The sequence below is a fragment of the Vombatus ursinus genome, unplaced genomic scaffold, assembly GCF_900497805.2.
Source record: "Vombatus ursinus unplaced genomic scaffold, bare-nosed wombat genome assembly UNPS02014810.1, whole genome shotgun sequence".
NCBI lineage: Eukaryota > Metazoa > Chordata > Mammalia > Diprotodontia > Vombatidae > Vombatus > Vombatus ursinus.
In genome coordinates, this window is record NW_020954588.1 from 14,150,647 (window position 1) to 14,178,576 (window position 27,930).

Genomic DNA, 27,930 nt, shown 5'->3' on the forward strand with positions numbered 1-27,930 from the left:
GCTTCTACTCTGCTGTGGGCTAGAAAAAGTGATGATAGGACTCAGAGCCATATGGGACCTCAAGGAACAAGGATCATCCTTGTTCAATCCCCTCATTCTACAGACTAGGAAACCTGAGGTCCCTGCCCAAGGCTGAACAGGTAAATACCAGAGATGGATCAATCAAGAGGTTCAGAGATTTAGAAATGCCAAGGATAACGACTTTGAGCAACAGTCATGTTCTGGGATGAAAGGGACAACAGAAGCTTTGCTTTAATGAAATTACAGTAAGATATGTTGTAAAGACATTTCCTTTACATATATTACGGAAAGGGGTAAAGCACTAAATGGAAGACATTATGAAATGCATGAATTATAACACTTAGCTTTGTTATCCTCAGTGTGGTTGTGAAATGGAGGGCTCAGAATGGGGTTCTAAAGTCATTCAACATTATTTATCAAGCTCCTACTATGTGCCTGGCACTGTACTAGACACAAGTCACACAAAGGCAATAAATGAACAGGTTATCTGCCCTTGAGAAGTACGTTATTGCATTATCTGGTCTAGCGATGTCCAGGAGCTATGATCTAGAACATCTTTTGCACACACCAATAAAGTACTCTAAGTTGGTAGGTCTATTTGTGAGATGCACATAACCACTCCTATTCAAATAACACCACTTTCATATGGAAGATTTACCTCTTTTGCTTTCAAAGTATAATCAAGCACTAGTTGTTACTTTTCCTTTAAAGAGAAAAATCTGATATTGAGGAATCACCAAATTAGCTTTGGGGATTAATTTGGAGGATATAAAACATCAGCTGTTGGGCTCAAGATATGTTTTGACATAGAGATATTCATTAAGCTTCAATTACTAGTCCCCGACGTGATAAGCACAGAAAAAATGTCTGTCACTAAGTACCTATTAAGTACCTGTGTGCCTAGCACTAAGCTAAAAAGAAAGGCAAAGACAGTGTGCCTGCCCTCAAGGAACTTGCAGTCTAATGGAAACATTTTTTGATTGATATCACACTCACATTCAACACACACCTTAGTTTCCAAGTCTATAAAAACTTCATCTTTAAGAACTGAAAAAGACAAAATTGACTAGGAAAAATTCATGGACATATGAAATAACTGGTCCCCACCCCATTACTCAAGAGCTGTGAGGTCTCAGGTTCCCCACACCTGGCCTAGAAGAATGTTTTAATTATCTACTTATTTCAAAGGGGTAAATTAGCTGTATTCTGTAATGAGAATTTCTTTCACATAAATATCACTTGTTCTCTACTTAGCTTCATTAACAAACTTATCTTTTGTAATAATGAGGTTTCTGGTCTTTAAAGTCAGAAGACTTGAATGCAAACTCCATTTTGGTTTCACCCATCAGCTCTACACAAAACCAAGAAATAGATCACAACTCATTTCCTCTAAACATATTAGGAAGAAATAGATAACTACCTCTTTTTACCTTTTGCTTTGACTTTTCTATTCATGAACTAAATGATTAACCTTTAGCTTTGAATGAATTAGCTCCCAATCTCCCATGAACTAAATCCTAGACAATCAGGAAAAATGAAATGGCTCACAAACCCCACCAGTGTCAGTACAGTGACACCCCCTCATCAGCAGGGAAAATAAGGATACACAGGAATTCAGGCATTTTCCACCAAAACCCCTTGACCCTGTTCACTTCTCAGTTAGGTGTCAGCCCCAAGGGTGATGGTGCTTGCTAACACATGGTGGCCTGTGCCCACAGCTGGAGGGAGGAGCAAGCCCAGTAAACTTTTGTGCCTTGCCATCTCATTTCATCCTCCTATGGTTCTATATGAAGGGCACATAGGTTATCCTTATCTCAAAGTAGAAGAAACTCAAGTACGAAGCAGTGAAGTGGGTGTCTTGGACATGCAGTTGGGGACCCTGGGTAGCCTTCAGTTCGGGTGGCCATGAGCCACCTTCAGCGAAGTGTTCTATGGATCCCAGCCCAACCACATACACGGTCCAATGAGGTAGCCTCACTCTCAGCTCATCACTCCATTTTTTTTTTACTCCATGTTGGTAGAATTGGAAGAAGCCCGTGATTTATAAAACAGGACTTACCTCCCTTAAATGTGAGATTTAATGATAAGGTTGTTGGCATTTTTGGGAAAAAAAATTACCACGACAAGTTACAGGAGTGAAGAGGCCAGTGGAATTAATTCTAACATTTTTATTGATTTTAAATGTAACACAGAAATCCAATCCAGACTACAAATGCATAGGGCATAGCATCTACCTTTTACAACAAAACTGTTCACAGTGAGCTTCTTCTGTATCACAGAAACTCAAACTGGCTCATAACACAGCACTAACTTAAGTTAAAATTCCAGTATCCATCCCCAAATTTCAAAGTAGTTTGCATATTTTCTTTAACAATACATTAAGGAAATATTTGTACTTTTGAAAGAACTCACCAAAATAAATACTGGAAACGAGGGAAAAGAAACTCAGCAAATGTTTGGGAAAGGAGACAAGGGATTTCTTAACTTTACAGAAACTCGGAGGGAGAAGGAGTTGTACAAGTCAATCCAATTTTGTTTGTAGGAAAATTCAGGTTCTGAGCTATATTTCTAACTGCCCAAAGCTTCTATGGCCAAAGATCAGTAAAGCTTCTCTGCAGTCTGCTCCTTAAGCAGCTCCTGAAGGTTAAGGATACAGCCCCCAACTCCCATTCCCCGACCCAGGGAGACGTGCCACAAAGCTCCTAGTTTCATCTGGTATGAATCAATTGCTTTTAACAATGGTAGAAGAAACTACATAGGAAAACGCAAGCTTAGCTGCCAGCATACCTGACATGAGTCAATTCTAAATTTAGGCTTTAGGGAAGATTTACTCCTAACCTTAAAACACATATGCCACAATTTTAAACTGCCCGTAATGTTCCCTGCTTTTCAGTCAGGTGACACCAAATACTATAAGTAAAATCTAAGGTGCTTTTACATCTGTACCAAAAATGAATCTTTTCTCATCACAGTTATTAATGCATCTTTTCTCATAAAAAAAAATACATTCTCTAAACTATTTCCATATGGAAGTAACACTGACTATCTAAACCTGATCACTGAATTTATATATATATTTTAAAATAGCACTCAGAGGACCATCTGGAATTCTGTGACAACCATTAATAGTTTTCTTATTAACATAAAGTAATAAAGATGACTGGGTTTCTATGGGCATATGAGAATGAATTCTTTTTAAGTTCCAAATGTTCTGATGTTTTGAACATGCACAAGAGATTTATGAGGAATCAGGACCAAGATGTTAATAGAATCACAGAACCTTAGAGGTGAATGGACCTTATTAGGTCAGGCCATCTAGTTCAACCACACACCCAAGCAGACTTCAGAATTAGAAAAGTTTACAAAGTCATTTTTCAAAAAAGCTTCATGAGTGAAAACTATCTACTTACAGAAATGTCTCTTTTTAGCATTTCCATAATTTAAACTGTCAAATCAAATAAGGTGGAATGATTTTTTTTCCCTGTATGTATGACCTAAGTACCAAGATACATTTTAAACACTTCATATAGTGCTACTTGACTATAATGGGGAATGTACTGCTATAACACAGCTTCTAAATTTTTTTTAACTACATAAAATTAATTTGTTGACCCAACACTTTGGCCTCTCATACAATTTGGTTCTGAATAAAGTACCAATGAATCAATTCACTACACATTCTGTGTATATTTCAATCTTGGGAATTAAATTTAGAGAGATAATTTGAATCTATTTCATCAAAAAAAAAAAGCACATCGAGGAGACTGGAGCGAATAACAATAAGAGGTCAACATAGAAAACAACTTATTTGCTCAAAAGGCCTGACATTCTGTCAAAAGTGAAAAGGCTGTGTACCTGGTGGGAATTAGTTTAAGAATACTTAGGATGGGTATTATGAAAGTAGAATACTAAAGTAATTCTCTCCCATAAAATTATTTTAGGTCACTGTACACAGTAGTACTTATTGCTATTTGAACTATCATTAAGAACAAGTTCAGATTCAGAAGAGATAACATGTCAATTATCTTGTCACTAATAAAGATGTTCTGTACCTTTTTAAGAAAGACACAAATTGCAGGCTCCAAATTACCTCTTCCAAAGATTTTGTAAATCTGTATTTGACCAGTTAAACTCACCTGGCCTAAAACCATACAAATTACAAATCAATTAAAGTTTTGATTTCATTAATTTTGGCTTGTTTCATCTCACTAGCATTAGGCTTTTTGGTTCCAAAGGCTCCTGCAGCAAGTTCCCTCTTTTTGTTCTGTATTTTCAGCATATTTTCTTCCACAGAGTCCTTCACAATGAACTTAAAAAATAAAAACAAACAAGGATTTTAAAAACCACACTTACTAAATTCACTAACATGAAACCAAAACATTGCAGATCCTCTATCAAATGTTTAACTGTTGCATCATGTGGATGCTTCTAAGGCAAATACACAATCAAAATCTGAAGCTCCCACAGTCAATCTGAGAAACAATGAAATCATTTTTCAAAAGTTGGGGAAACATTTTCTAGTGCAGAAAATTCGTTGTGATTTTTCACAAATATTTCACAACTTTAAGCTATGCATCATAAAGGCAAAGAAAGCAGCATGGTACAAGGAAAGAACTCTGACTCTGAAGTCAGAAGACGAGTAAATCGTGTCTCTGACCAGCTGTGTGGCTTTAAGCAAATCATCTCTACTCATGGACCTCATTCCTCAGGTGTAAAATGGGGGAGGAAGGCCAAGAGGGAACTAAATGGGATGGGGCAGACTGACTAGCGGGCGTGTGAAGTTTCCTTCCAGCTCAAGATCTGTGATCCTATAATCACATGGAACGTACACAGCCAACTGCAGAAACTGGGAATTACGATATTCCTCCCCTTTTCTATTTATGGCACCATAATTAGAAAGTTGAGAATTAATTCTTCATGCTACTACTCAATACGATTCTCTTACTATCAACTAAGTACTTGGCCTTAAGGCAGAAAGCAAACTGTAACTATGATGTCTGATAAAAACAACTTCATATTCAAAGGAGCAAACTCTCCAAGAGCCCCAATTCAGTGCACTACACTAAATAATGGGCGTTATGATCCTCTGAACACAGTATGTATGTTTTTAAAGACTAAGGAAACAATAAGCTGGACAAAAACAGACCTTTGTGATGACCACTTCCTGCTTCTGGCCAAGTCTGTGGCATCTGTCAAAGCACTGATCTTCAGCAGCAGGATTCCAGGCCTGGGAAGACGTTTTTAAGAATAGTTCGTTCTGATCGCTGTCAATCTACTTTTCTTTTCTTACCCACATCTTTCAAGGTCAAATTCAAACTCCAGCCCTTCTGCAAAACCTACCTCATGCTTCTAGCACACATTAATCTCTGCAGTGTACAATTCCTTTCATACCTATTATCGTACACGCTAACTAACCTAGTGCATCAAGATAAAATTAATGTGCTGTTGTGTACAATGAATTGTTGTAACTGACACTGGACGGTGCTTTAAATTTAAAGGTCTGCAAAGCACTCTGCACCTGTTATCTCATTTGTTCCTCAACACCTTGATGAATTAAGTGACTACACTTAAGAAAGTTAAGGGAAAAAAACCGTCAATAGGAGTCAAGAAATAGGGGAAAGTTAAAGGTAAAGGCGTGGGGTTTTAAAAGTTCCAGTTTTTATAGATGGAATAGTTTAATGAAGAAGCATGGTGTAGGTCAGAGGTGTCAAACACACAGCCTACAAGACCCCTGAGTACATGCTGAACTAGGGTAAAATGTAACTGAGAAATATTTTTAAAAATAAAAATACATTGAAAACAAAAACTAAGTTAATATTGTGGTCTGTCAGAATCTTTCTGTATGAATTAGTGACTCCTGTTTCTCCTCCTCAGTCTAGATGACAGATCAACCCTTTTTAACAGACTAGGAAACTGCATCTTGGAAAGGTCAGGGGACATGCCAGTGGTGGATCACATAATCCACGTGGGGGGGGGGAACGGGACATGCAGCTAAATGATTCCTGACCCCACTGCTCTTCCCACAACAGTTGGCCACCTCTCCAAAGAGTGTATGATCATGTTTGGTAACATCAATATGCTCAAGGCTTTAGAGATATGATGAACAGATATTAGGTGCTTTCAGGGGCTTCTCCCTGAAGACCTCTTGAAGCTGACAGCACACCCTTCCACAAAACATCACAAGGTGCCCATACCAGAAAATGGACTGGATAGAAAGCAGGGCTGGGCCAACATGGCATTTCTTAGGTTATTATCTTATGTCTGTGTAACTGTTCTATTCACTGTAGAATTCTCTTACAATTGACCTCTTACATCTGTTAATCTGCAGAGGTTCTCATACATGGCATATGAAAGTATGTATGCACATTTACGTAAACATATACATTTATAACATTTCTAGGGGTATGACTGTTGTTCTTCATTCTCAAAGTGGACCAAATGACATCACTATGTTAGAGTCAAGTTCCAACACATCTGACTGTGGCTGATCAGAGGTGGTCATTAGGAAAACCAGTATTACATTCTTTAAAAAAGCTATGCCTCATTAAGTACTAACAAACGTTTGGGGGTGAGTGTTCAGTACTGTTTCCTGGTCTGCATTTAGTTTCTGGACACCCCCTTTTTTGTTTAGTTTTTGCTTTTACTGCTACAATTTAGTTGGAGAGTTCCCTTTAGAACAGAAACAGAAAAATTCAAAGACATGCCTGTTTGGGCAGCTTTCTGAAGGGAGAAGATTGTTTGCCTTTTTCTATGACTATTTTCTCTTACTCCTTTTTGGAGGAATTTTAAAGTCAATATAGAGGTGAGTTTTTGGTTTTTTTTTTTTTTGTCTAGGAATATAAAAATCCTATGGCCACATGTTAGATTTGTTACTATACATCTGAGTCAGATGAATCTATACAGGATAAAACTGTTTCTCTTTGAGCCAGTTTTCCAGGTCAATGGTGTCAAACTCAAATAGAAAGGGATCCTTAAAGGCTACACACTGGCTCAGAAAACTAAAAATTAACATTATCTATGCTGCACTGTGTTTTTATTTATTTTGTTAAACATTTGCCAATTACATTTTAATTTGGTTCTATTTTGGTGGCTGCAAATTCTTGCTATCTTTGTCTAGATATTTCACAAAATTGATGTCTCATTTTTATCTGATGGGCTTCTAACACATTTAACTTCCTATGTTGAGCATTTCTCAGTAAACCATCTGTTTCTAACCCCATGTTCATTAAGAATTGAAAAGAACTTTAAAAGGTGAGTAGCGTATTTTAGGAGACTAGACAATTAAAAGAAATCAAAACAATTTTGTGACTTTTTACCAAAAGTTAACTGCCAAACATGGTTTTCCTTACATAATTTTGCCATTCTGACAACTGTTCTCTATTTTCCACTAAAATATGTGCCTAACTAAATTATTTTAAACCTACATTAACACATAGTACATACAGAGTAGCAACCAGAGCAGAAAGTCATTGTTAACTGTCCTCTGGCACTGCTCAATACTCAAGAGCAAAGTAAAGGGTTGGTGACTCAGGGTTGAGAAGCCATAAGCCAAGGTAGGTGTGTTACTTGAGCACCCTTTAACAGGTGGCCATATTGTTGTTATTGTTTTTAACATCCCTATCATGACCTCTAAACCTATAAGATTTCTTATTGTTGCCATTTAAAACACGAGGGAAAACACGAGGGAAACCACGAGGGAAACCACGGGACCCGGAGAAAGGAGTAAGGTTAGAAAACTAGAAATGAGGATGAAGATGAGATTAAGAGGAAGAAGGATGTACTGCGGTCAGGGGAATTTTAAGAGTTCTGGTTCTCAGAGATAAAATGGATCTCAGGGAGGCAGCAGGTGTAGGGGGGATCAAGCTCTATGCGTAATCTTTGCCTCGGACACTGGCTGCCAGCTTGTGCAACCTGTGCAAATCACTTCACCTCTCTCAACCAGAGTTTCCTCATTTGCAAGAGATGGACAATAAGTAATACTTCATGGGTTTATCCTAAGTAGCTCTACTGAGATAATCTGTATAACATACTTTGCAAAGTGTTCAAGTGCTATATAAAGGTCAGATGCTTTTACTATTACTGTGGAAGGGGCACTAGTTTTGGAGTCATGAGCTCAAAAATACCATTCTGCCACATATTACCCCAGTGCAAACCCAAGCAAGGTACAACCTCTCTAGGTATCAGGTTCCTTCCTATAACGGGTGGGGTGGGGTGAATTAAATGACCTCTAGAGTCAGTTCTAGCTTGAAATCTATGGTACTATTAGAACAAAATAAGGTTGGGGATGTTTAAAGAGTTAGCTTAGTTTTTAAAAATTCCATCTAAGAAATTCTATTTCACTCAACTATTCTTTCTATAAATGATGAAACTCCTGTAAAACCCCTCCTTACCTTTGAATTTCCTCAATCAGTTTTTATGGTAGTGTTACTTTGTTTCCACTGGTTACTTTTAATTAAACAGTCCCTTAGAAGGCTCTTGAAAAGTTATTTGACTTAACTGGCCCGGCCAATTCATAACGTTTAGTGAGTCATCTAACTGCCTGTTTCCTAATCCATCAAACAGTCAACATGCATTTATTACATTCAATGTTTATTAAGCACCTGTTATGGTTAAGGTACCATTTAAGTGCTGAGAATGCAGCCAGTCTCTTAATACCTGAGGCCCCTGTGGTATTTTGCAATTAGACAAACTAAGTAAATGAAGAGTCATTCTACAATTGAAAGGTTTGATCACTACCTTCTCAATAAAAATATTTGGTGCTTCCTCTATAATTTTGTTTAAAAAATGTCCCTGTCATGTAGATCTCTAAGATTACTTACTGGATCCATTAAAAATACTCGAGAGGCTGCACAGAGATTCAAACCAACTCCACCAGCTTTTAGAGAAAGAAGCATTATTGTGGGAGATCCTGCTTCAGTATTCTGGAAACACTGAATTGATTCAACTCTCTTCTTCTGGGCCATGGAGCCATCCAAACGAGTAAACACAAACCCAGATGCTCTTTAACAAAATAAGAAAAACATTTACTGGACTGTTATTAACAACAGTCAAGTAATTATTTGCACATATGGCTTTTCTGATAAGTTCAGGATTTAAAACAGTACTTTATGTTGTTACAAAAAGTTTCTAATTATAACTTGTACAAAAGTTATATGGAAAGAAAATATATAAAATGGGTACATAATACTGTCTTTCTGATACAAATTTCATACAGCAAAACACTTAAAATCTTTTTACTAGAAGTGATAAACACTGTTCAACTTACTTAAGTGGTGTTTCTAATAAAGACAGGAAAGTTGTGAATTGTGAAACAACTAAACTTTTGATTTGGGGGTTCTTCTTTCTTAAGTCAATCAAAGCATGCATTAGAGCATTGATCTGAAAAAACAAAATTGTATGTAACCCATCAAATTCCACTTTGAACTGGTAAAAATTATGCTGTTAAAATTACTCTGAAAGTTCAGTGCTTTAGTTACAAATGGAAAGCAAAGATCTTTGGTATTTATTCTAATTTCAAAAACTCTCCAAATGTCTAATATTTCATTAATATCACACTTTCTCTTTCAATAAAAAATCATCAGTAAGTATGAAAACTGAAACAGAATAATTACCCTTTCTTCACTGTTTTATTTCTTAGAAACTAATACTTGAAATCTAAGTATAATAAATTATGTCTTTGTCCACCAAAAACCAACAAAAACTCACCCACCCCCACCCCCCTTACTACTTATTAGAAGCATTTGAATGACAGGATAAAACTGTACTAATCTCCTAGTTCAAGTGCAAATGAATCAAATACAAATGTTTTTGTATGTGTAATACATTTATCAAAGTTTTTGAAAATTACCTTTGAACTGGACATCCATTCCAGATCAGTCTTTTTCTCAGCACTACAGTTCAATTCTTCGGGAGGACACTCTACCAAATTTTCTGCTCGTAAGTCATTTCTGCATAAAGGGCATTTTGCATTTGGCTGTAAAACAAAACATTAGAGCTCTGAACATTCCTAAAAGATGAAGGTATTTTAATACCATCCCTCCTCCCCTCTTTTTGTTAGGCCCTCGAGGCTATTTATCTGAGAAGTGAATATTTAGTATTAATATGAAGATAAAGGTATTGTATTAGTTTGGGGGTAGGGCAAAAGATTTTGAAGTAGTAAACACAGGGCAGATAAGTAAATTTCACAGGCTAGTCCGGAATTCAAACACTCAATTTCAAAAAACAATTATATAGTTTTGAAAGGTACATGTTTATTAGAGCTACTCAGTCAAAACAATTTTGTCAAGTAAAAAAACTGACTGAGGTCTGTTAAATCTTACAAACTTTTTCATTCAAGTGGAAGTGCTGTTTGCTTAATTACTAAGACCTACCTAAGAATGAGCAAAATTTTATTTTAAGCTACAAGATTAAAGCTGGTTGTATCCATAGGTCCAGTTAAAAGAACCACTTATTTAAAGTATCTTACATAGAAAATTTTTAGCAAAATAAAAGAATCTGGATGTAAGGACATTACTAACCATCATTTTTCTAATAAGACACTTTTACTTTTAGAACAGAATACTGAATAGAGATCAATGCCACTGAAAAGTAAGAACTTTGGTTAAGTGATAAGACCAGAATTTTTTGAAAATATTTCCATTTCCATTATCCTTCTTTGCTCTGCAGCCTGATTTCCCTCCCCTTCTCAGTAGTCCTCAGCCATACTGCTGCATTTGACACAACTCTTCTTTCTGGATCCCTTCTGCTGCCCTCACAGATGCCACATTCTCATGGTTCTCCTAGCTTTGCTCCACCTCTTCACAACGATTTCACTTCCCTGGCTTCCACTGTCACCTTTCACATCTGTGTACAGAGGCAGTTCAGTGCAATGGGAAGAATGACAGACTTGGGAGTCCCAAGAAAACAGTGCTCAAATTCCACTTCCTGCATTACTAACTGGATGATCCTGTGCGCAAGGCTAAGCCTCAGTTTCTTCAGCTAAAATACAGGTAATTAAGTTGAAAGAAAAATATTAAAATAACTAAAAGAATAAATAAATTAAATAAAATACAGGTAATAGTTATAGTACCCACTCCAGTACTGCTTTTGAAGATAAACAATACTTTGCAAACAAAAAAACTCTACATAAATGTCAGCTGTTGTGAATACCAGACCTGTACTTGTGACTGTAAGATATCCCTACTTGGATTAAACAAATGTATTAGGTGTCAACTAGGTACAAGGTGCTGGGAACACAAAGGAACTCATCCTTGTCCACAAGGAGCCTATTTCTATTTAAAAAAACCACACTGGGCAGTTAGTTGGCGCAGTGAATAGAGCTCTGGCCTTGGAGTCAGGCGGACCCGAGTTCAAATCCGGCCTCAGACATTTACTAGCTGTGTGACCCTGGGCAAGTCACTTAACCCTGCCTTACCAAAAAGCAAAAAAACAAAAAACAAGAAAACAAAAAAAAAAACCCAACACACATGCAAATAATACAACACATATACAAGAACCAAAGGATGATATGGGGCATCAGGAAAGGATTCATATCTAAGGTAGCTCTTGAGCTACGCTTTGAATGGAACTAGGAATTCTAACAGGTAAATGAGGAAGGAGGCACACTGCAGTATGGGGGACGAGCTATGTATGCAAAGGTTCAGCCTGGAAATGAAGGCTGCAGAAGGCAGGTTTGGCTAGATCATGAAAACCTGGGGAGGGGGAAGAAAATGGGGCGTGGTAATATACAATAAAACTGGAAAGGAAGTAGTTTAAATCAGACTCTGAAGAGCTTTAAAACAAACAGAAAAGTTCACTTTGGACCTTACAGGAAAGGTCATTCCTGTTCTTTAGGAACATCATTTTGGCACCATGATAGGTAGCTGTATCTGAACTGGACAACGGACAGACTTGAAGCCAGGAAACCACCTAAGAGGTTGTTATAAAACAATTAGCAACAAATTAGATACTCCTTGACTGGAAAGTGGCTAGGGCAAATTGAATATAATGCAACATGACTGTGCTGTAAGTAATGATGACTGTGATGAATATAAAAAATTATGAAATACCGACATGATCTGGTACAGAGTGAAGTAATAAAATCAAGAATATACATGAACAAAACAACGTAAACAGACAGAATCTCCAAATACAAAAAAAGTCAAAACTGAATGTTGTAAAATTCTAAAAAACAGCATTGGTACAAAATTTGAGATGTGAGAAGACACTCCCAACACTACTCCTTTAATGGCAGAGGTGGACCACAAATGGTGCTCAATGTACGTATTTCAGCCTTTGATGTATTCACCAGTTATGCTGATTTTTCCCCTCTTTCTGCTTGGTCATAAAAAATATAATTTGTTACTCTTGGGGAGGGAGAGGAAAAGGGTTAAACTATAGTGATGTAAAAATACCCTCTATTCCTCATGTAAATCTGCCCTTTCCTGTCTCCACACCTTTGCTTCAGGCTCCTTCATCTGCTCAATTCCTGTGCAGTCTTTTGAAGCCCACCTCAAGTGTCAGCTCTGCATAAAGGATTCCCTAACCATCTTTAGCCCATCATCCTCTTGGAACTCACGTCCTACCATTTTTCACCTCTTTAAAACATTTATTTTCTTTTCCCTACCAAATATAAGCTCCATGAGAACAGAGATTATCAAAACATTTTATGCCCCAATTCTAGTACAATACTCTGCACAAAGTGTTTAATAAATATTTGCTTAATTGAATTAAACTGAATTTTGCTAGAATGATAAAGTATGAACGGTTCATATTTAAATTATATTGTTTCATTCTCTAGGAAAACGATTTACATGAAATTTTGACAAATTATCACCTGGTTAATTCAGTAGGAAAGAAGCAAAAACTAACCTGCTCATTCTGAATTACTTGACAAATGCATGGTTTACAAAATACATGTGCACAGTGTGTTATCACAGGAATATTTAGAGAATCCAAGCAAATTGCACACTCTTCATCTGAGCCAGAGCTCAGAATTAACTTCATCTTGCTAATCAACTTCTTTCGTAGTTCTTCAGGTGTATCATCTCCTATCACAGTTGGGTATAGAAAACAAATTAATTACACATAGCTACTCCTGATGACTGAAAAAGTTAATTTCCACTAATAGAGTACACTTTATCTTACTTCACAGATTGGGTCTATTATTTAAATCAGATAATGTAACAACACTAAACAGCACTCCCAAAACTAGGTAATGTACAAATAAAATATACTGCACACAGGAACCTCTCTCTGTGCACAACCTACTCTACAGAAAAATTCAGAGAAAGGCAAATCCTATGTACTAGAGCAAGAAGGGAATCACAGAAGCCATCTACTGCAACCCCCTTATTTTGTAGGTGGGGAAAAAACTGAGACCCAATAAGGTCAAATGACTTGCTCATGGTCACTAGGGGCTACAGGTAAGAGATAAAGACTTGAAACCAAAGCCTGAGTCCAAAGCCAGTAAGTATTTCTTCAACTTAAACAACACTGCCAAATACTGAACCCTGAGGAGGATCTTCTAAGCAAAAACAGAAAAACTTCATTAGTAATACCATTTCATCTACAATATGCCTCTGCAAAAAATTTTCAAATACATTACTTAGCTCCAATGTGTTACCATATTTAAATTATATACTCTGGTCTATTGTGCATTCAAGAAAAATGAAACAAAATATGATCATAACCAGTATTTCATAAGGAAAATGAAATGGTCACCTAAAGAATTCTGATTCTGAAGAACTACAATGGTGTAAAGCCAATCAAATTTACTAACCTGAGGGACTGCTGGAAGATGCTGTATTTGTAAAGAGATGAGGATGACAACATAATTGTCTCAATCTGAGCAAAAGGCCCAAGACATCAGCATAGTGTGCAAGCACAGTGCCTTCATTAAAATACCTAAAGATTATTAGAAAGCCAAAACACAACACGTTATGAAGCCACTGCAGGTTGAATGACACACAAACTCTGCATACAGGGCCTAAATGTGGGCGCGCGCGCGCGCGCGCACACACACACACACACACACACACACACACACACACACTTCCTCAACCATACAAGATCCCTCCAATTCCACTATGCCTCAGTCATTTATTGTCACTTTGGCCTCGTTATCTCATAGGCTCATAAGCATAAAGGTAGAGCTCAAAGAGACCTCAATCTCACTTTTACAAATGAGAACTAAGTGCACTTTAAGACAGGTAGTGACCTGCCCAAAGCCCCACAGTTAATCAGTGGCAGAGTTAGAACTGACGTCCAGGTCCTAAAGCCCACATTCTTTCCACTAGGTTTACTTCACAGAAGATCTACAACTTTCAGAACCCATTTTACTCAGATGCCTTCTGTTTCCTCTTCCTTCCTCTTATCATCATCATCATCATCATCATCATCATCATCATCATCATCATCTCACTTTTACATGTCACAGCATCACAGAGTCCATTCTGGAGGAAATCTCAAGAGATTTCCAAAGCACCAGCCTCATCATTTTACTTGGCACTTGCCTCCTTCAAATCCTAGCCCGTTATTCCTGCCTGCCCACTAGACTATCCTGGTGATCTCGCCATCTTTCTCAAGCACCAAAGGCATTCCCATTTTCAAGGGTTGCTTTAGTGCCCATGAGCTGAGCACTGCTGAGGAGGCCAGGCCTCTTGGCCAGGTAGGCTGTGACCTCTCAGGAGTCAGCTTTTACAGCTCATGATGCTTTCTTTGTCAGATGGAAAATGCAAAGAAGCCAATCTAGGCTTGAGGTCAGAAAAACCTTCAAGCAATTAGATGATCTCTAAGTGAGAGGAGAAGCTACTTGGACAGTGTATAGAATATGCTCTCTGAAACAGGAAGATTTGAGTTCAAGTCCCACCAATGACACATATTGGCTATTGGATGGGTGTTCAGTGCAAAGAAGCAAAGGTACAGAGTATCTCCAAAGGAGCTTTCTACACTCCTGAAATCACAGATCTAGTCACTATCCCAACTCCAATGTTGAGCAGAAATGCTCAAATTAGATCAAGGCAGGAAAAAAATAAATACCTACTATGTGCCAAACCCGATGCTGAGCAATGTTGTTTGGCTATTATCTTCATTTTCAGGTGAGGAAAGTGAGAGTCAGAGATTAAGTGATTTGCCCAGTGCTACACAGTAAGTATCTGAGCTGGATGTGAGCTCAGGTCTTCCTGACTCCAGGACAGTACTCTAACCACTGGATCACCTAACTACTAGATGTTGTGGTTCATAGTATATTTCAATTATAAAAATGAAAATCACTGTCATCATTTTAGTCCTTTAATATTACCATGCCCAGATTTTATAAAACCTTGAAGAAAAAAAAAATTAGTGTTCTTTGAGTATGGTTTTCCATACCTGCCAATTGCAGCTCTGCCTTCATTCTTTACAGACTGGTAAATCTGTCTCTCTTCGTCAGTAAGTGTGATGTGCTGAATAAATACCTTACGCTCTGGTAACTCCAAGACAGGTTTGCCTTTAATTTTGCTTGTTTTTGTCCTTCTGAGGGTAATATTTTTAATTAGGGATTGTAAACGCCTAGGAAAGATAAAAAGAATTGCACGTACAACTCACTGCTTTCAGATACACAACTTCATAATAAAGACAAAAATATACACTGCAGTTTAGTGGAAATTTATATACTTAGTTTATTTCTATTTGAAATTTTAACCAACTTAAAAGTCACTGAAGGTCTTATGAACCTAGACATCTGGTAAATTCTTAAAAAACCAACTTATCTTATTCTCTAGGCTTGATCATTTAGGTGTTTTTTGTTTTCAACTCCTTTCCTATTTTTCTATTACTACTCTTTTTTCTTAAATTCTATTTTATTCTGGCTTTTTTTCTCTCCTGTCCTCATTGCCTCCCTATGACATGAGCACCATCCTAAATACATATCTTACTTTTGTACGTAGCTTGATTATAAGAGAATGCCCATCATTTTCAACACATTCTATTTGATTTGTGCCTCTAAAATAATGTAACAGTTATTTTTATACCACTCCTTTGACAAATGCTATTTGTATTGTTATGTGCATATAGATATATATTTTACCCCCAAAACTAGACCATGAATTCTTGTGAACAGAGATGATACTTAATGCTAGCATACTGTGCCTATTCAATAAAATGTCTGCAAAAAAACAAAACAAAAAAACAATAAAATGTCTAATGACAACAACTGGCAATCTATTCTCTTTTCTTATTTCACTTACACTTTTTTCTTTTTTACCACTTTTTTTCTTCTTATCCTTTCTCCCTGTTGTGACCCTTTCTTTTCCTCTCTTCAAGTAGTCACTTAGTGTCTGCTTAAAGACCTTCAGTAACTGGACCTTCTCTACCTATCAAAGGTAGCTAAAGAGGGAATTATAAGTACATAAACATATACAATATATAAATATAATTATAATCTGTCCTTAAATTACCCCTAAATCTGCCTCTTCAACTTCCACCCAGTTCTGCTAAGTCCACATAGAACTAGTCTTAGGCAAGTCATTTAACTTGTCCAGGCCAGTGTCCTTCTCTGTAAAATGAAGGAGCTGAACAGACAGTTCCTCTACTCCCCTTCAGCCCTCTTTGATCCAATGATCCAACTCCTCTTCCATGTGTATAAATGACTGCACATGAGTGAATGGGATGATGTGCCAGAAGGCCCTGCCCTAGAAGCAGGCAATCAATCAAATGTCTTCAGACGGCATTTGGGGTGGTGTGACAACAGTCCAAACCCCTTGGCTGTGTTAATACATGAAGCCATTGTGGAGACCTTGCAAAACCCTATTACAGGTCTGTCAACAAACTAAATGCCCCTAGAAAAGGTTGGAAATGAGCAGAGGTGAACGCAAAGATGGTTAGTGATCAGTAGGGGTGGGAGAAAAGGCACAGTCAAACACCCCCAAAAGAACGACTGTTAGTCCCTGGCTCAATAATCACACAGACACAGCATACCGAAGTCCCCCCTCGTCTCCCATCGTGACAGGACGCTGGATTGTTCGATGCCACCATTCTCTATCAGTAAATGGCTTCAGTTTTAAAAAGGAAAGCAGTGACCACAAATCCTTTAATGAATTCTGGATTGGAGTACCTAAAAAAATTAGAATTTCTTCAATAAACTGGAACTTAAATATATTTTAAAGCTACTGCAGCAACTTCATGAGCATCTATAGAACCTAAAAGAGAACCACTATACTTCTTACACTTTGGGTATCTCTCAATTTTTAACTTATCACTATAGAACAGAGCAGGCACAAATAATAAAATCCTTACTTGAAGTTCAACATGGTTCCACATCAAAAGTACTGTAATTAGACTAGCAAACAGAACATTTTAATTGTATTGTCTTTTATTCTCTCTTCAATCTTTTAATCAGCAGTAAAATGGACCAAAATAAACAACAAAAGACTAAGTACCGAGCCCTACACTTTTAAGAAAAATTCTGTTTTTGATTCTGTAATTTTGAATTGTGATATGCATGCACATTACTTGACATGAGACTTCTAGGAACATATGCCAAAGCTTTTCAGGAAACAACTGCCACAGGAAGCATTTCCTACATAGGGCTGAAACTTCCTACAATTTCCCACTAACTTATTTGCAAATACATTTTTAAAAGTGACTAAACTGAACTTCGATAGGTAACGCAGATTACCTGTCAGCACCCATCGTCTTTCAGCCTCCAGATCTAATGCAGCCTTTGTTTGTTGAGCATTTGGATTCCGTATGGTATGGCCTTCATCCAGAATGACTCTCAGCCACCTTATTTTGTGTAATGGACTGTCCCCTCTGCTCTGAAATAAATAGAAACAGCTCACATCAACTATTGATATAAACTCACTGAAAATGTGGGAAGGAAAAACCTACAGCAAAATACTAAGATATTATACTGAAGATGTCAATGAAATTACTGCGCATAGCAAAATCACCCTATTTTAAGCCAAGCAGTATAATTCTTGACAGAATTTCAATTTTGCTATTATAATGTTTTAAAATATAAAATTGTAAATCTGTCCTTGTGATAGGTAGACAGTTTTCTAGAAGCATTAGGAAATTGCATTATCAAAGTATTAAGTTCATTTAAAAAAAAAAAACTGTGCCAGATAACCTCTTTATTATACTGCTATCATAAACATTTCCTAATATGACAAATAAGTGGAATAAATGACTATTAAAATCTCTAATCCTAAATAGAACAATTTCAAGCATACTTACTCCATAATCATAAGTTAAAATATTATATGTAGTCAAAACAATATCCTGTTTTGAAAGCAAGGCAGGGTCTTTGCTGCGATCAGGGCCATAGTAAACATACAAATTCAAGTGCACATCTGATTTTATATGCTGTCCAAACTGGTCCTAAAAGAAAAAATGGTTTTAATCAATAAGCATAATACTAATCTTACTAATTTAATACGCATTATATGTGAAAAAATTAACAGTGAAGAAATGATGTATCTTTTAAAAAAATTTTTAACATCTTTTAACATTGCAACAGTCATTTTAAACCTTTCCCTGAAGGCAGAAATCTCTCTTGCGGTAAAGATAAAAAATTAAGTGCTCTGTCATTGTCATGGGGAAGGAAGAATTATGTTTATCTGCTCTCCAGTACCTTCACTGGCCTTTAAATTACTCAGATAATCTTTTCAGTTACATGGTTGTAATCTGTGTATATTATTCTTTTAGTTCTACTTATTTCACTCAAAATCAGTTTATACAAATTTCCTGTTTCTTCTCTCAATTCCTCATTTCTTAATGCATAATATTCCATTATATTTATGTACTACAATTTTGGGGGTAGGGCAAAAGATCTTGAAGTAGTAAATACAGGGCAGATAAGTAAATTTCACAGGCTAGTCCGGAATTCAAAGACACAATTTAAAAAACAATTATATAGTTTTGAAAGGTACATGCTTCTAGGTCTCTATCATAAAGAGTATGTTACATTTATTTTGGTATATTCTTGCATTGTTTTGAGCTGTGACTTCCTGGGCACCAGTGGAGGAATTCAAGAGAAAATGTTTTCCTGGAAAATTCAAAACTGAAATTCTGAAAAGTTGACTGAAGCCCCTTTACAGCTCCACCAAAACTGTATATAGAGTATGCTCACATTCTAACATGTATCATTGCCAATATTTGTCATCTTTGTCAGTTTATGAGGTGAGGTAAAAACCGAATGGGTACTTGAAATTCCCATTTCTCACTATTGTAACATGAAGTATATTTTCATGTGGTCATTTAGAGTTACAATTCCCCTTAAAATTGTTCTTATCCTTTGATCTTTTATTGGAGACGTATTTTTTGAAACTGAAATAGAAATAAAATTGCCACAAACTTTTTAGGAACAACTCATCAACCCAACTACAAAAGTAAAAACAGAATAGCCTGCTCTTTTCTTGCCAGTATCACTTTTTTTAAAAGGTTCATTCTTGTATTAGGCTACAACAGAAGACAGCAGTACCACAAATGGACTTCTACACATGCACATTTGCAAAAAGAGGGAAAAAAGGGAGTCCAGCCACACCACTAACTCTCAGCCTCTGCCCAGCCTCCACTATCCCCCTCTAAAGCACTACGCATGAGAACATCTGTCTCCCTCAAGCACTTATGAAAAGAGTTAAGCTCGGCAAAGGTCAAGAGAGAAAGGGGATAAAGAAAAAAACCATTTTGGCTTTTATCTACTGATTACTAATTATAACAGGTAGGAATAAAATAAAATGACAGTAGTAAAAATTTTCATACAATTTCCTATTTTAAAAGAGGGATAAAGAATACACTGAAGGGGCAGCTAGGTGGCATAGTGGAAAGAGCCCTGGAGTCAGGAGGACTTGAGTGCAAATCTGGCCTCAGACATTTGACATGACCAGCTGTGTGACCCGGGGCAAGTCACTTAATCCCAAATGCTTCGCCAAAAAAAAACCAAAACAAACAAACAAAAAAAAACCCCTGAAATACAAAAGACAGTAAGTAGTTTTTAAAACAACAAAATTCAGTAACAAATTAGTATCAAAGTTTAAGAAGCTATAAACAGAGAAAACACAAGGGAAATGAAGAGTGAACTACTGCCTATACCAGGATAGCCTCAGTTGTTTAAAAAGCTCTGCCTCAAAACACCTGTGCCAAGCATCATTCTTAATTGACCATTCCTCAACTACAAATAAAAAGAGGGAAAAAATTAGTGAGGTCTAAAAATATCAGTGCCTATATTTAATTACCTCTATCTTGGGTTCTTTCTGTCCTACTCTCTACTAATGTTTTCTTGACCACATTCCAGAAAATCCGAAGGCCTTTTCTCAATCCTTATTCTCCTTAGTTTCGCTATGATGATAATAAGAATTAGCTTTTATATAGCACTTAATATGCGCTAGGCACTATGCCAAGCTTTATAATTATCATCTTACTTGATCCTCATGACAACCCAGGGAGGTAGGTGCTATTATCCCCATTTTTCAAATGAGGAAAATGAGGCAAAAATTAAGGGATGCCCAGGGTCACAGAACTGGTAAATGTCTATAACATCCCAGAGATAATGCTTCCTTTACTGTTTTACTTTGGCTTCTGTGAAATACTTCTTTCCCAGGCTTCGAAGTGAATAGTTTAGTAGGTTTCTTTCCTTTTTTATTTTCTGGCTCAGAATAAAGGTTGTGTTCATTTTAGCAAAACTGCTAATTACAGGTAAAACAAAACAAAATTGGCACTATCCTTCCAAATCATAATCAGCATATTTCCAACCATAAGACTAAGATGACTTACAAGTTAATTACATATTACAGAATTTTAAGATGTAGTAATAAAACTTACAATCCAATTGCTTAAAACAGAAAGAGGACAGATGATCAACGTTGCTCTTGGTTTCTCTTCAGTGTCAATTTTCTTAGAGCACTGTACTATGGTAGCTCCTGAAAGAATAACTTACCATCAATAGGAACACAGCCCTTCATGTACTTTAGTTATGTTAAAATCACTCGAAATTCATAAAGTAGTTTACCCTTGCTGAATCATTTAATGCAAAATACCCCCTCACATTCCTTGTGTTACTTTTTATCCTTATGACCAATACCAACACACTGAGAATTCCAAGCCACATGATTTAAGTCCCAGCTGATGCCTGATTCATATCATGAATTATCTAATATACTTACAAATGTTATGTGCAAGTCACTAAGGTTGGCACTAGGGGAACCAGGCATTCCAGCTGGCAATAGTATGTAAAAGAGGATAGCATAAAATACTAAAATGAAATTCTACTGCACCCATTGCTTTGCAGGATATTCAACCAAGCTAAGTTTGCCAAAAAATCAGTTCCTATTTTACATCTGTTACATATTACAAAATTCAATAGGTGACCTACTGGCAAAAAAAAAAAAAAAAGGATCCAGACTTTTAAAATAATAATTTCATAACAAAACATCAACACAAAATATCCATGCCATATTATGCTCATATTCCAGAACAACAATAGTAACAAGGAAAACCAGATTCTCTAAAATTCTTAGCAATGATTGACTCATTTTGCATCCTCCTACAATTTCTAGCATCTACTAAAGCAGCCTCAAACTATCTAAATAATTTGAAGGGTGCAAGTAACTCGGTTTTTTAAATCTTTTTGGCATTTTTATTTTTTCCAGACCACTTCACCAAGTTATGTAGTCAGTCTGTTGCAGCGTAGTTGTAAATAAAGTTTAATGAAATGTTTAAGCCCTTGCTTAGCAAAGACACTGATCCAAGCATCTGGTTGTCATAACGAGCAAATTCATACACGTTTACCTTATTCTCAACCTAGTGGTTTTTAAAATTCATCTGACACTTAATGTCCTTACAACTTACTGTTAGCTTAACCTGGCTAATAGGACATAGATGCCAGAAGACGTAGCAATATAAGTACAGGAACCTAGGAGGACAAATTGAAAGGTTGGAAGTGAGGGGGCATCTAGACCAACCTCCTGATTTCATAAATCAGCAAACAGAAGTATAAATTATTTTCCCAAGGTAATACATATAATAGACTTTAAGTCAAAGTAAGGGAACCAATTAAATCAAAACTGTACTCACTTATGATTTTGTAATTTCACCAAAGGATGATTTCAAACTAAAAATTATACTAAAAATTTCATTCATTCTTTCACTAAAATCAACAAAATTATATTCAAAATGTCTTCATGGTCTTTGACAACTATTTATAGTTCTTCAATCTGGCTTAACATTGAAAAAGGCAAATCTATTTCTCTCAACTCAATTACAGAGCTATAGAATACTGTAATTTCTGCTACAAAGATATATACATATTTAATTTGTAATTATCTATAATACATAAAAAAAATTCTTCATGTTATTATCATTTCTTGACTGAACTAAAATAGAAATTGAAATATCAGGAACACTGCTGACCTTTTTTCATGGCTTTCTTTTTTACCAGAGGGGCAGATGACTCAAGTGCACATGCAAAGTCTGCATCTTCTTTGGCCTTAGAAAATCCTGAAGAAAAAAGGAGATGGTACCATTAAGTAATACTAACTTTTGCAGTAGGGAACACACATAACATGAAGTCATTACTACATTCTTTCCTAGACTCTGTTAACCAAGGCTGGCCTACTACTCCATAGTAAGTCATCTACAATATGGTCATCCATGTCACAGAACCAGAAATAGAGAATTCTGCTGCCATGCAGATATGTAGATCGTCCTTAGAGAAGCCTACTCAATTTTTGGATCAGTCGTTAACAGTCTGGTAACAGCAATTTCATTTCTTCACACAGTAAAACTTCACTAACTTGGAATGGTGATGGCAATATTTAAACTAAAAAAAAGCAAAATTTTGATATTTAAATTTTAAGTGTTTGCTTTTATAGTATACAATAATATGAATTAACTAAGTTTTCAAAGGCACAGGTAGGTGGTCCAGGCCTGGAGTCAGAAAGACATCTTCCTGAGTTCAAATGTGGCATCAGATGCTCTGGGCAAATCACTTAACACTGTTTACCTCAGTTCCTCATCTGTAAAATGAGCTAGAGAAGGAAATGGCAAACGACTCTGGCCTCTTTGCTAGGAAAACCCCCAAAAAGGGTCACAAAGAGGCAGACACGACTGAAATGATTGAACAGGCTGGTTGGTAAAAAGACAAACAGGCTGGCTGAGTAAGAAGACTTGAATTCTAGTTCTAGATCTACTGAATGGCTCTGGGCAAGTGACTTTCCCAGCTATAATTTCCTTCTACATAGAACGAGGAAGTTGGCTAGATTTCCCTAAGATTGTACCTGTAACTTCATTGTACAGTACAGGGAATGACCAAAGAGGAAATTGTCTCAAACAATTCAGATTTGCTCCTACTCTGCAAGTTATTGTCTTAAGTCTTTTTTGTTGTGAACTCCTTTGGTGATCTGATGAAGCCTACGAATCCTCAGAATGTTCTAAACGCACAAAATATACAGGATTGCAACAGAAACCAAGTATATTGACAAAAAGATGCCATTTCCCCCACCCAAGTTTACAGATCCCCTAGGATCTGTGGAATCCATCCTAAGAACCCATCTGAGAGTTGCCTAAGAAAGAATCTTAAGGGCAGCTACTAGGTGGCTCAGTGGGTAGAGCTCCAGCCTCGGAGTCAAGAGGACTTGAGTTCAAATCTGGCCTCAGACACTTGACACTCACTAGCTGTGTGATCCTGGGCAAGTCACCTAACCCCGACTGCCTCACCAAAAAGCTCTCCCCTCCCTCCCAAAAAGACTTAAATGACTTGTCCAGGGTCACTCTCTATACACTCAATGATGAAGTCTTCTTTTCTTTCTAAAAATGTCTCAAAAGCTGCCATGCTGCCTTCTTAATTAACTTAAGAAAAATCTAAGAATTATTATAACTATTATAATTTGTGAGTCATTAATTCAATAAATCTCAACAAGAGCAAACTTGAGCTAAGTCCATGTGCAATTATCATAGATTGCAAGTCAGTGATAAAAAAAATAAGTAAAATTTACTGTACTATTCTTTCAGCTACCAGGTAAACAAAAAAATACACAGAGGATACATACTTTTAATTCTGCCTTTAGTCACAGGCTGTTCCTGTCTTGGTCTGGCTGTAAAAGTATACAAAAAATTGTCAGAATCAATTAGCATATGTGACAAAATAGCAAATCAAATGGTATTTCAGGTTACCTTTTATTTTATGTGGTAATTCATTTAACTCCACCTCTTCTGAGTCACTGCTTTCAGTATACTTAACGGTGGCTTTTCTTCTAAAAAATAAATAGTTTTGCGAAAAACATCAGACACATGAAAAGGTTACTAGACACTTGAATAGCAAGTGACTCATGAATTTTGTTCCTGAAAGTTACATTTGCCATGAGGGAAGTAGGTTTATCTTACCCTCATACTTTTTAATTGATAACTAATGGGAAATAATTTTACAAAGCAAAGTTCAAAACATGCCTTTCAATGTTGGTATCTAGCTATGCTCTATAATATTTAATAAGCCATTTTTCCCACCACTTAGCAAGTGAAAAAGCAGAGAGTTTGGCCAGGGGCACCTTTATTCCTAGTCTAGAAAACCACAATCATCTAAGTCACTATGCTAGGTGAGATTGATGATCTCATTTATGTAGGCATTCTAGGGGGGGCAGAATTGTCCCCTCCCAGTTCTCTCCATCAACACAGCAAGGTGAGTTTAGAAAATCTGGAGATGCCATGTCAGCAAATTTAAGAAAAGATATTAAGTCATTTCCAAGAGAAAAGATTATGTTCTTTAAGTCATATGCAAACCCCAGTACATATTTTTACCTTTTGGGACGGGTACTTGCAAATTCTGACTTGAAATCTTTACTTTCCTCCTTGACATTTGAAACACTGGGCTCTTCACCAGTAGTAAATTCTTCTATTTGAAAGTAAAAGATACATATCATATGAAGCAGTGATTAAAAACAAGAAAATATTTACTATTAATAGAAACAAACATCAGACCATCCTTAAGAAACGCAGATCTTAACCCTCATTTTAAAGAATTATGTATCAATGGACACTTGAATTAAGCCATTAGATTGGTAATATTTAAACTATGCACTTTTGGATTAAAATTTTACCTTTACACAGTTCCTTCACTTGTTCATTGTCATCATTTTCTCCTTGTTTTGCAGATTTATCAATAATATGTTCCTAAATAAAAAGACTTTCTTTAATGATCAAACTTTCCAGAGCCTGAAGGGACTTCAGAGGACGTTTAGTTCAAGCCATACATGAAAAACAATCCCTTCTACAACATATGCAATCCTGCCTTTCTTTGAAGGCCCCTGGGGAAGAGAACCCTACTCTACCTCCCAAGGCAGCCCGTTCCACATCTGGAACATTCTTTGCTGTGAGGAAGTTTTCCCTCACATCAAAACTAAATCTGCCCCTTTGAAACTTCCACCAATGGCCCTTAGGCTGAAGCTTCAAACAGGGGACTACTACTGTAAACTATAATACTATTGGTTCCTAAATTAAAGTAATCAGAATTAACAGGGTTTTTTTGTTTTTGTTTTTTTTTAACTTCCAAACAAACTTATAGTAATGGGCTGTTTTTTATGACTACAAGTCATGTTCTCAACACACAGTAGCTGGTGACAGAGAACTAGGGCTCTGTCATGAACTGAGAGGGACAAGAATTCCTCCGAAAAACAGACAAAGGGATTTTTTTTCTCCTACAAAGCTGGACTTTTAGTGTAAAGAGTTGGAAGTGTAACTGCTTCCCAACAGTCAAGCTAAAGAGTTGTACAGACTGCTTTCCATCAACATCTCATAGAACAAAAGATTTTCAAATACTCCACCTCTTTCAACTGATTAGTTTTTTCAACAGGAAGAGGCTTGCCATCATAGAAGTTGGTTAGGATCACTGCAATGGCTGCAAGAGTTTTGCCCTAAAGGGAAAAAAAAGTCTTTATAAAGTCACCTATCTAGCCAGATTCTGAGTCATTGCTAGATAGCTCATAAATATTTTTTTGGGATGATCCATGAACCATATAGCCAACGAACAAGAATACTGGACCAATGGTGTCTATGAAATACAACGTATGCATTATTTGTGACCCAACAATCTGATGTTCTGCAAAACGTGACTGGCATTAAAAAAATGACTCACCTATAAAAAAATGTAGGAAGAAATGGCTCTATTATATAATATCAAGCATCTCAGAAACATACTATTTAACTCTTATGTACCAAAAGGGTATTGAAATATAACTAGTTTAAATATCAAAAAAATTTATTTTTAATATTCAGCTCTCACATCTCAGTTACCTTTGAAACAAGTTCTAATTAAAATAAAAGTTATTTATTGTTATAAGTTCTTATTTGCTTAGTGTTGTTGAGAAGATAGTTTCCCCAATGTGAGTCATTAAAGATTAAGACATAAATGACATAATTTGTGATAAAAATATGCAGGATACAATTTGTTGAACTTTAAAAAGTAAATCAGAGCAGAATAAGTCCAGTGACTTTTTTTTTTATATTTCCCCCGACTGTTTTGTGGCTATAGAAACATAAACAAGGATAAGAAAGTCAGCATGAGGAAATACAGATGTAAGTATACAACATGCAAATTACCTACCACAATGCTGGAGGTAGGGTATGCACATGGGACTGTTTGTAAATTGAAAATGACTTTTCTTTCAAATGTTTTACACATTCTCTCTACTTTTAAGGGAACCTGAAGCATCAAGGAAAATACAGATTTTACATGGTAGTGAAACCATGGAAAGTTTTTTTTTCTATGAAGTAAAAACTGTTCCTCAAATCTGGATCAATATACCTACTTCTATTTAATGAGCCTATTTTTTTTAAAAACCTATATTAACAACACTACACTTTTATTATCTCACCCAAACCCTTCTCACTTGCCCCCCAAATGCCCACATTCTAGGGAGGAAAAAAAAAAACCAAACAATTACCAAACCCATATCGTCAGCTAATATTCCTCCAAGAACATTCTCCGGTGGCTCCTTTTCAGAAAAATTGGTGATTGTGTTATAGTAGGCGTTATTTCTTTGTTCCCAAAATGGAGGTAGTTCTTTGCTGTTTTCACGCGAAACCATCCAAGCCAATGCTTGTTTCTGGTGTGGAAGTAATGGTGTTTCAATAGCCTACAAGTAAAAGAAGTCCTGTAAGACATAGCATATACCTTTTCTTTATTTTTCCACACAAAGTGGTTGAAAGGTGAATAACGTCCAAAATGACATAGAACTTTACGGCACTCTTAAAACAGACCAAGTAGTTTTCAATGTTAAGTACTACAAACTCAATACCTCAGCTGGTTCCATTTCACGAGTTTTATCATCTTCTTTTAAATCTTCAAACAATTTATCAAATTCTGTTTTGAGCTGCAATACATAATCACAGAAATGCAAATCATTAAAGTGAAATTCAAAGTAAAATAAAAATTAAAAGAGTCGGTGCCTTTAGAGTAGTTAGCTCTATGAGAAAAATGTCTGCATTAAGGACCCATGATTCATTGCTACTCAGTTTGGGAGCTTCCCTCCACTAGGAAAATTTCACCCTGGGTGGAGGAGTAAACTGGGGCTAAGAGAGATAAGTGACTTTTCCATGTTCATAGGGATAAAAAAGCATCAGTCAGGATTTAAACTATCTTCCAAACTCCAAGTCAGGTATTTTATTCCACTCTATTACCGTTTCTCTATAAAAGACGTAAATAAATAATTTGCTATTCAAAACAACACATCAATGCGATTCTCGAGTTATACATTCTCAAAACAAAGGCAATGTGGTACAGAAGCGCAAGTCAGGAGACATGAATTAAAAACCTGATTCTTAGTATGTACAAACTTGGGCTAATCATTTATTGTCTCTGGGTCTCAGTTTCCTTCTTGGTTAAAATGAGATTAGAGAATCTCTAAGAGTCCTTCCAATTCCAAATTTGAAGCTCCCACTGAGTAGCTACCTTGATAGAGT

The 27,930-nt window shown here is 36.4% G+C and overlaps 1 protein-coding gene across 2 annotated transcripts in view; it reads right to left on the minus strand.

The window, feature by feature from the left end:
• Positions 1-2,174: 2,174 nt before the first annotated feature.
• The window catches only part of HLTF (helicase like transcription factor), a 34,835-nt gene continuing 9,079 nt past the window's right edge, over positions 2,175-27,930 (minus strand). For both annotated transcript variants that reach the window (XM_027875953.1, XM_027875952.1), the window contains 20 exons: positions 27,267-27,341; positions 26,913-27,104; positions 25,794-25,883; positions 25,071-25,143; positions 24,772-24,865; positions 24,151-24,230; positions 24,027-24,071; positions 22,390-22,476; positions 20,803-20,900; positions 18,217-18,360; positions 17,657-17,795; positions 16,957-17,092; positions 15,370-15,549; positions 13,781-13,905; positions 12,871-13,049; positions 9,869-9,994; positions 9,287-9,399; positions 8,841-9,021; positions 5,168-5,248; positions 2,175-4,330 (listed from right to left, as the gene is read on the minus strand). In XM_027875953.1, the coding sequence (XP_027731754.1) occupies positions 4,178-4,330; positions 5,168-5,248; positions 8,841-9,021; positions 9,287-9,399; positions 9,869-9,994; positions 12,871-13,049; positions 13,781-13,905; positions 15,370-15,549; positions 16,957-17,092; positions 17,657-17,795; positions 18,217-18,360; positions 20,803-20,900; positions 22,390-22,476; positions 24,027-24,071; positions 24,151-24,230; positions 24,772-24,865; positions 25,071-25,143; positions 25,794-25,883; positions 26,913-27,104; positions 27,267-27,341 (2,391 nt within the window). In that variant the 3' untranslated portion in view covers positions 2,175-4,177. The remainder of the gene's footprint in view (positions 4,331-5,167; positions 5,249-8,840; positions 9,022-9,286; positions 9,400-9,868; positions 9,995-12,870; positions 13,050-13,780; positions 13,906-15,369; positions 15,550-16,956; positions 17,093-17,656; positions 17,796-18,216; positions 18,361-20,802; positions 20,901-22,389; positions 22,477-24,026; positions 24,072-24,150; positions 24,231-24,771; positions 24,866-25,070; positions 25,144-25,793; positions 25,884-26,912; positions 27,105-27,266; positions 27,342-27,930) is intronic.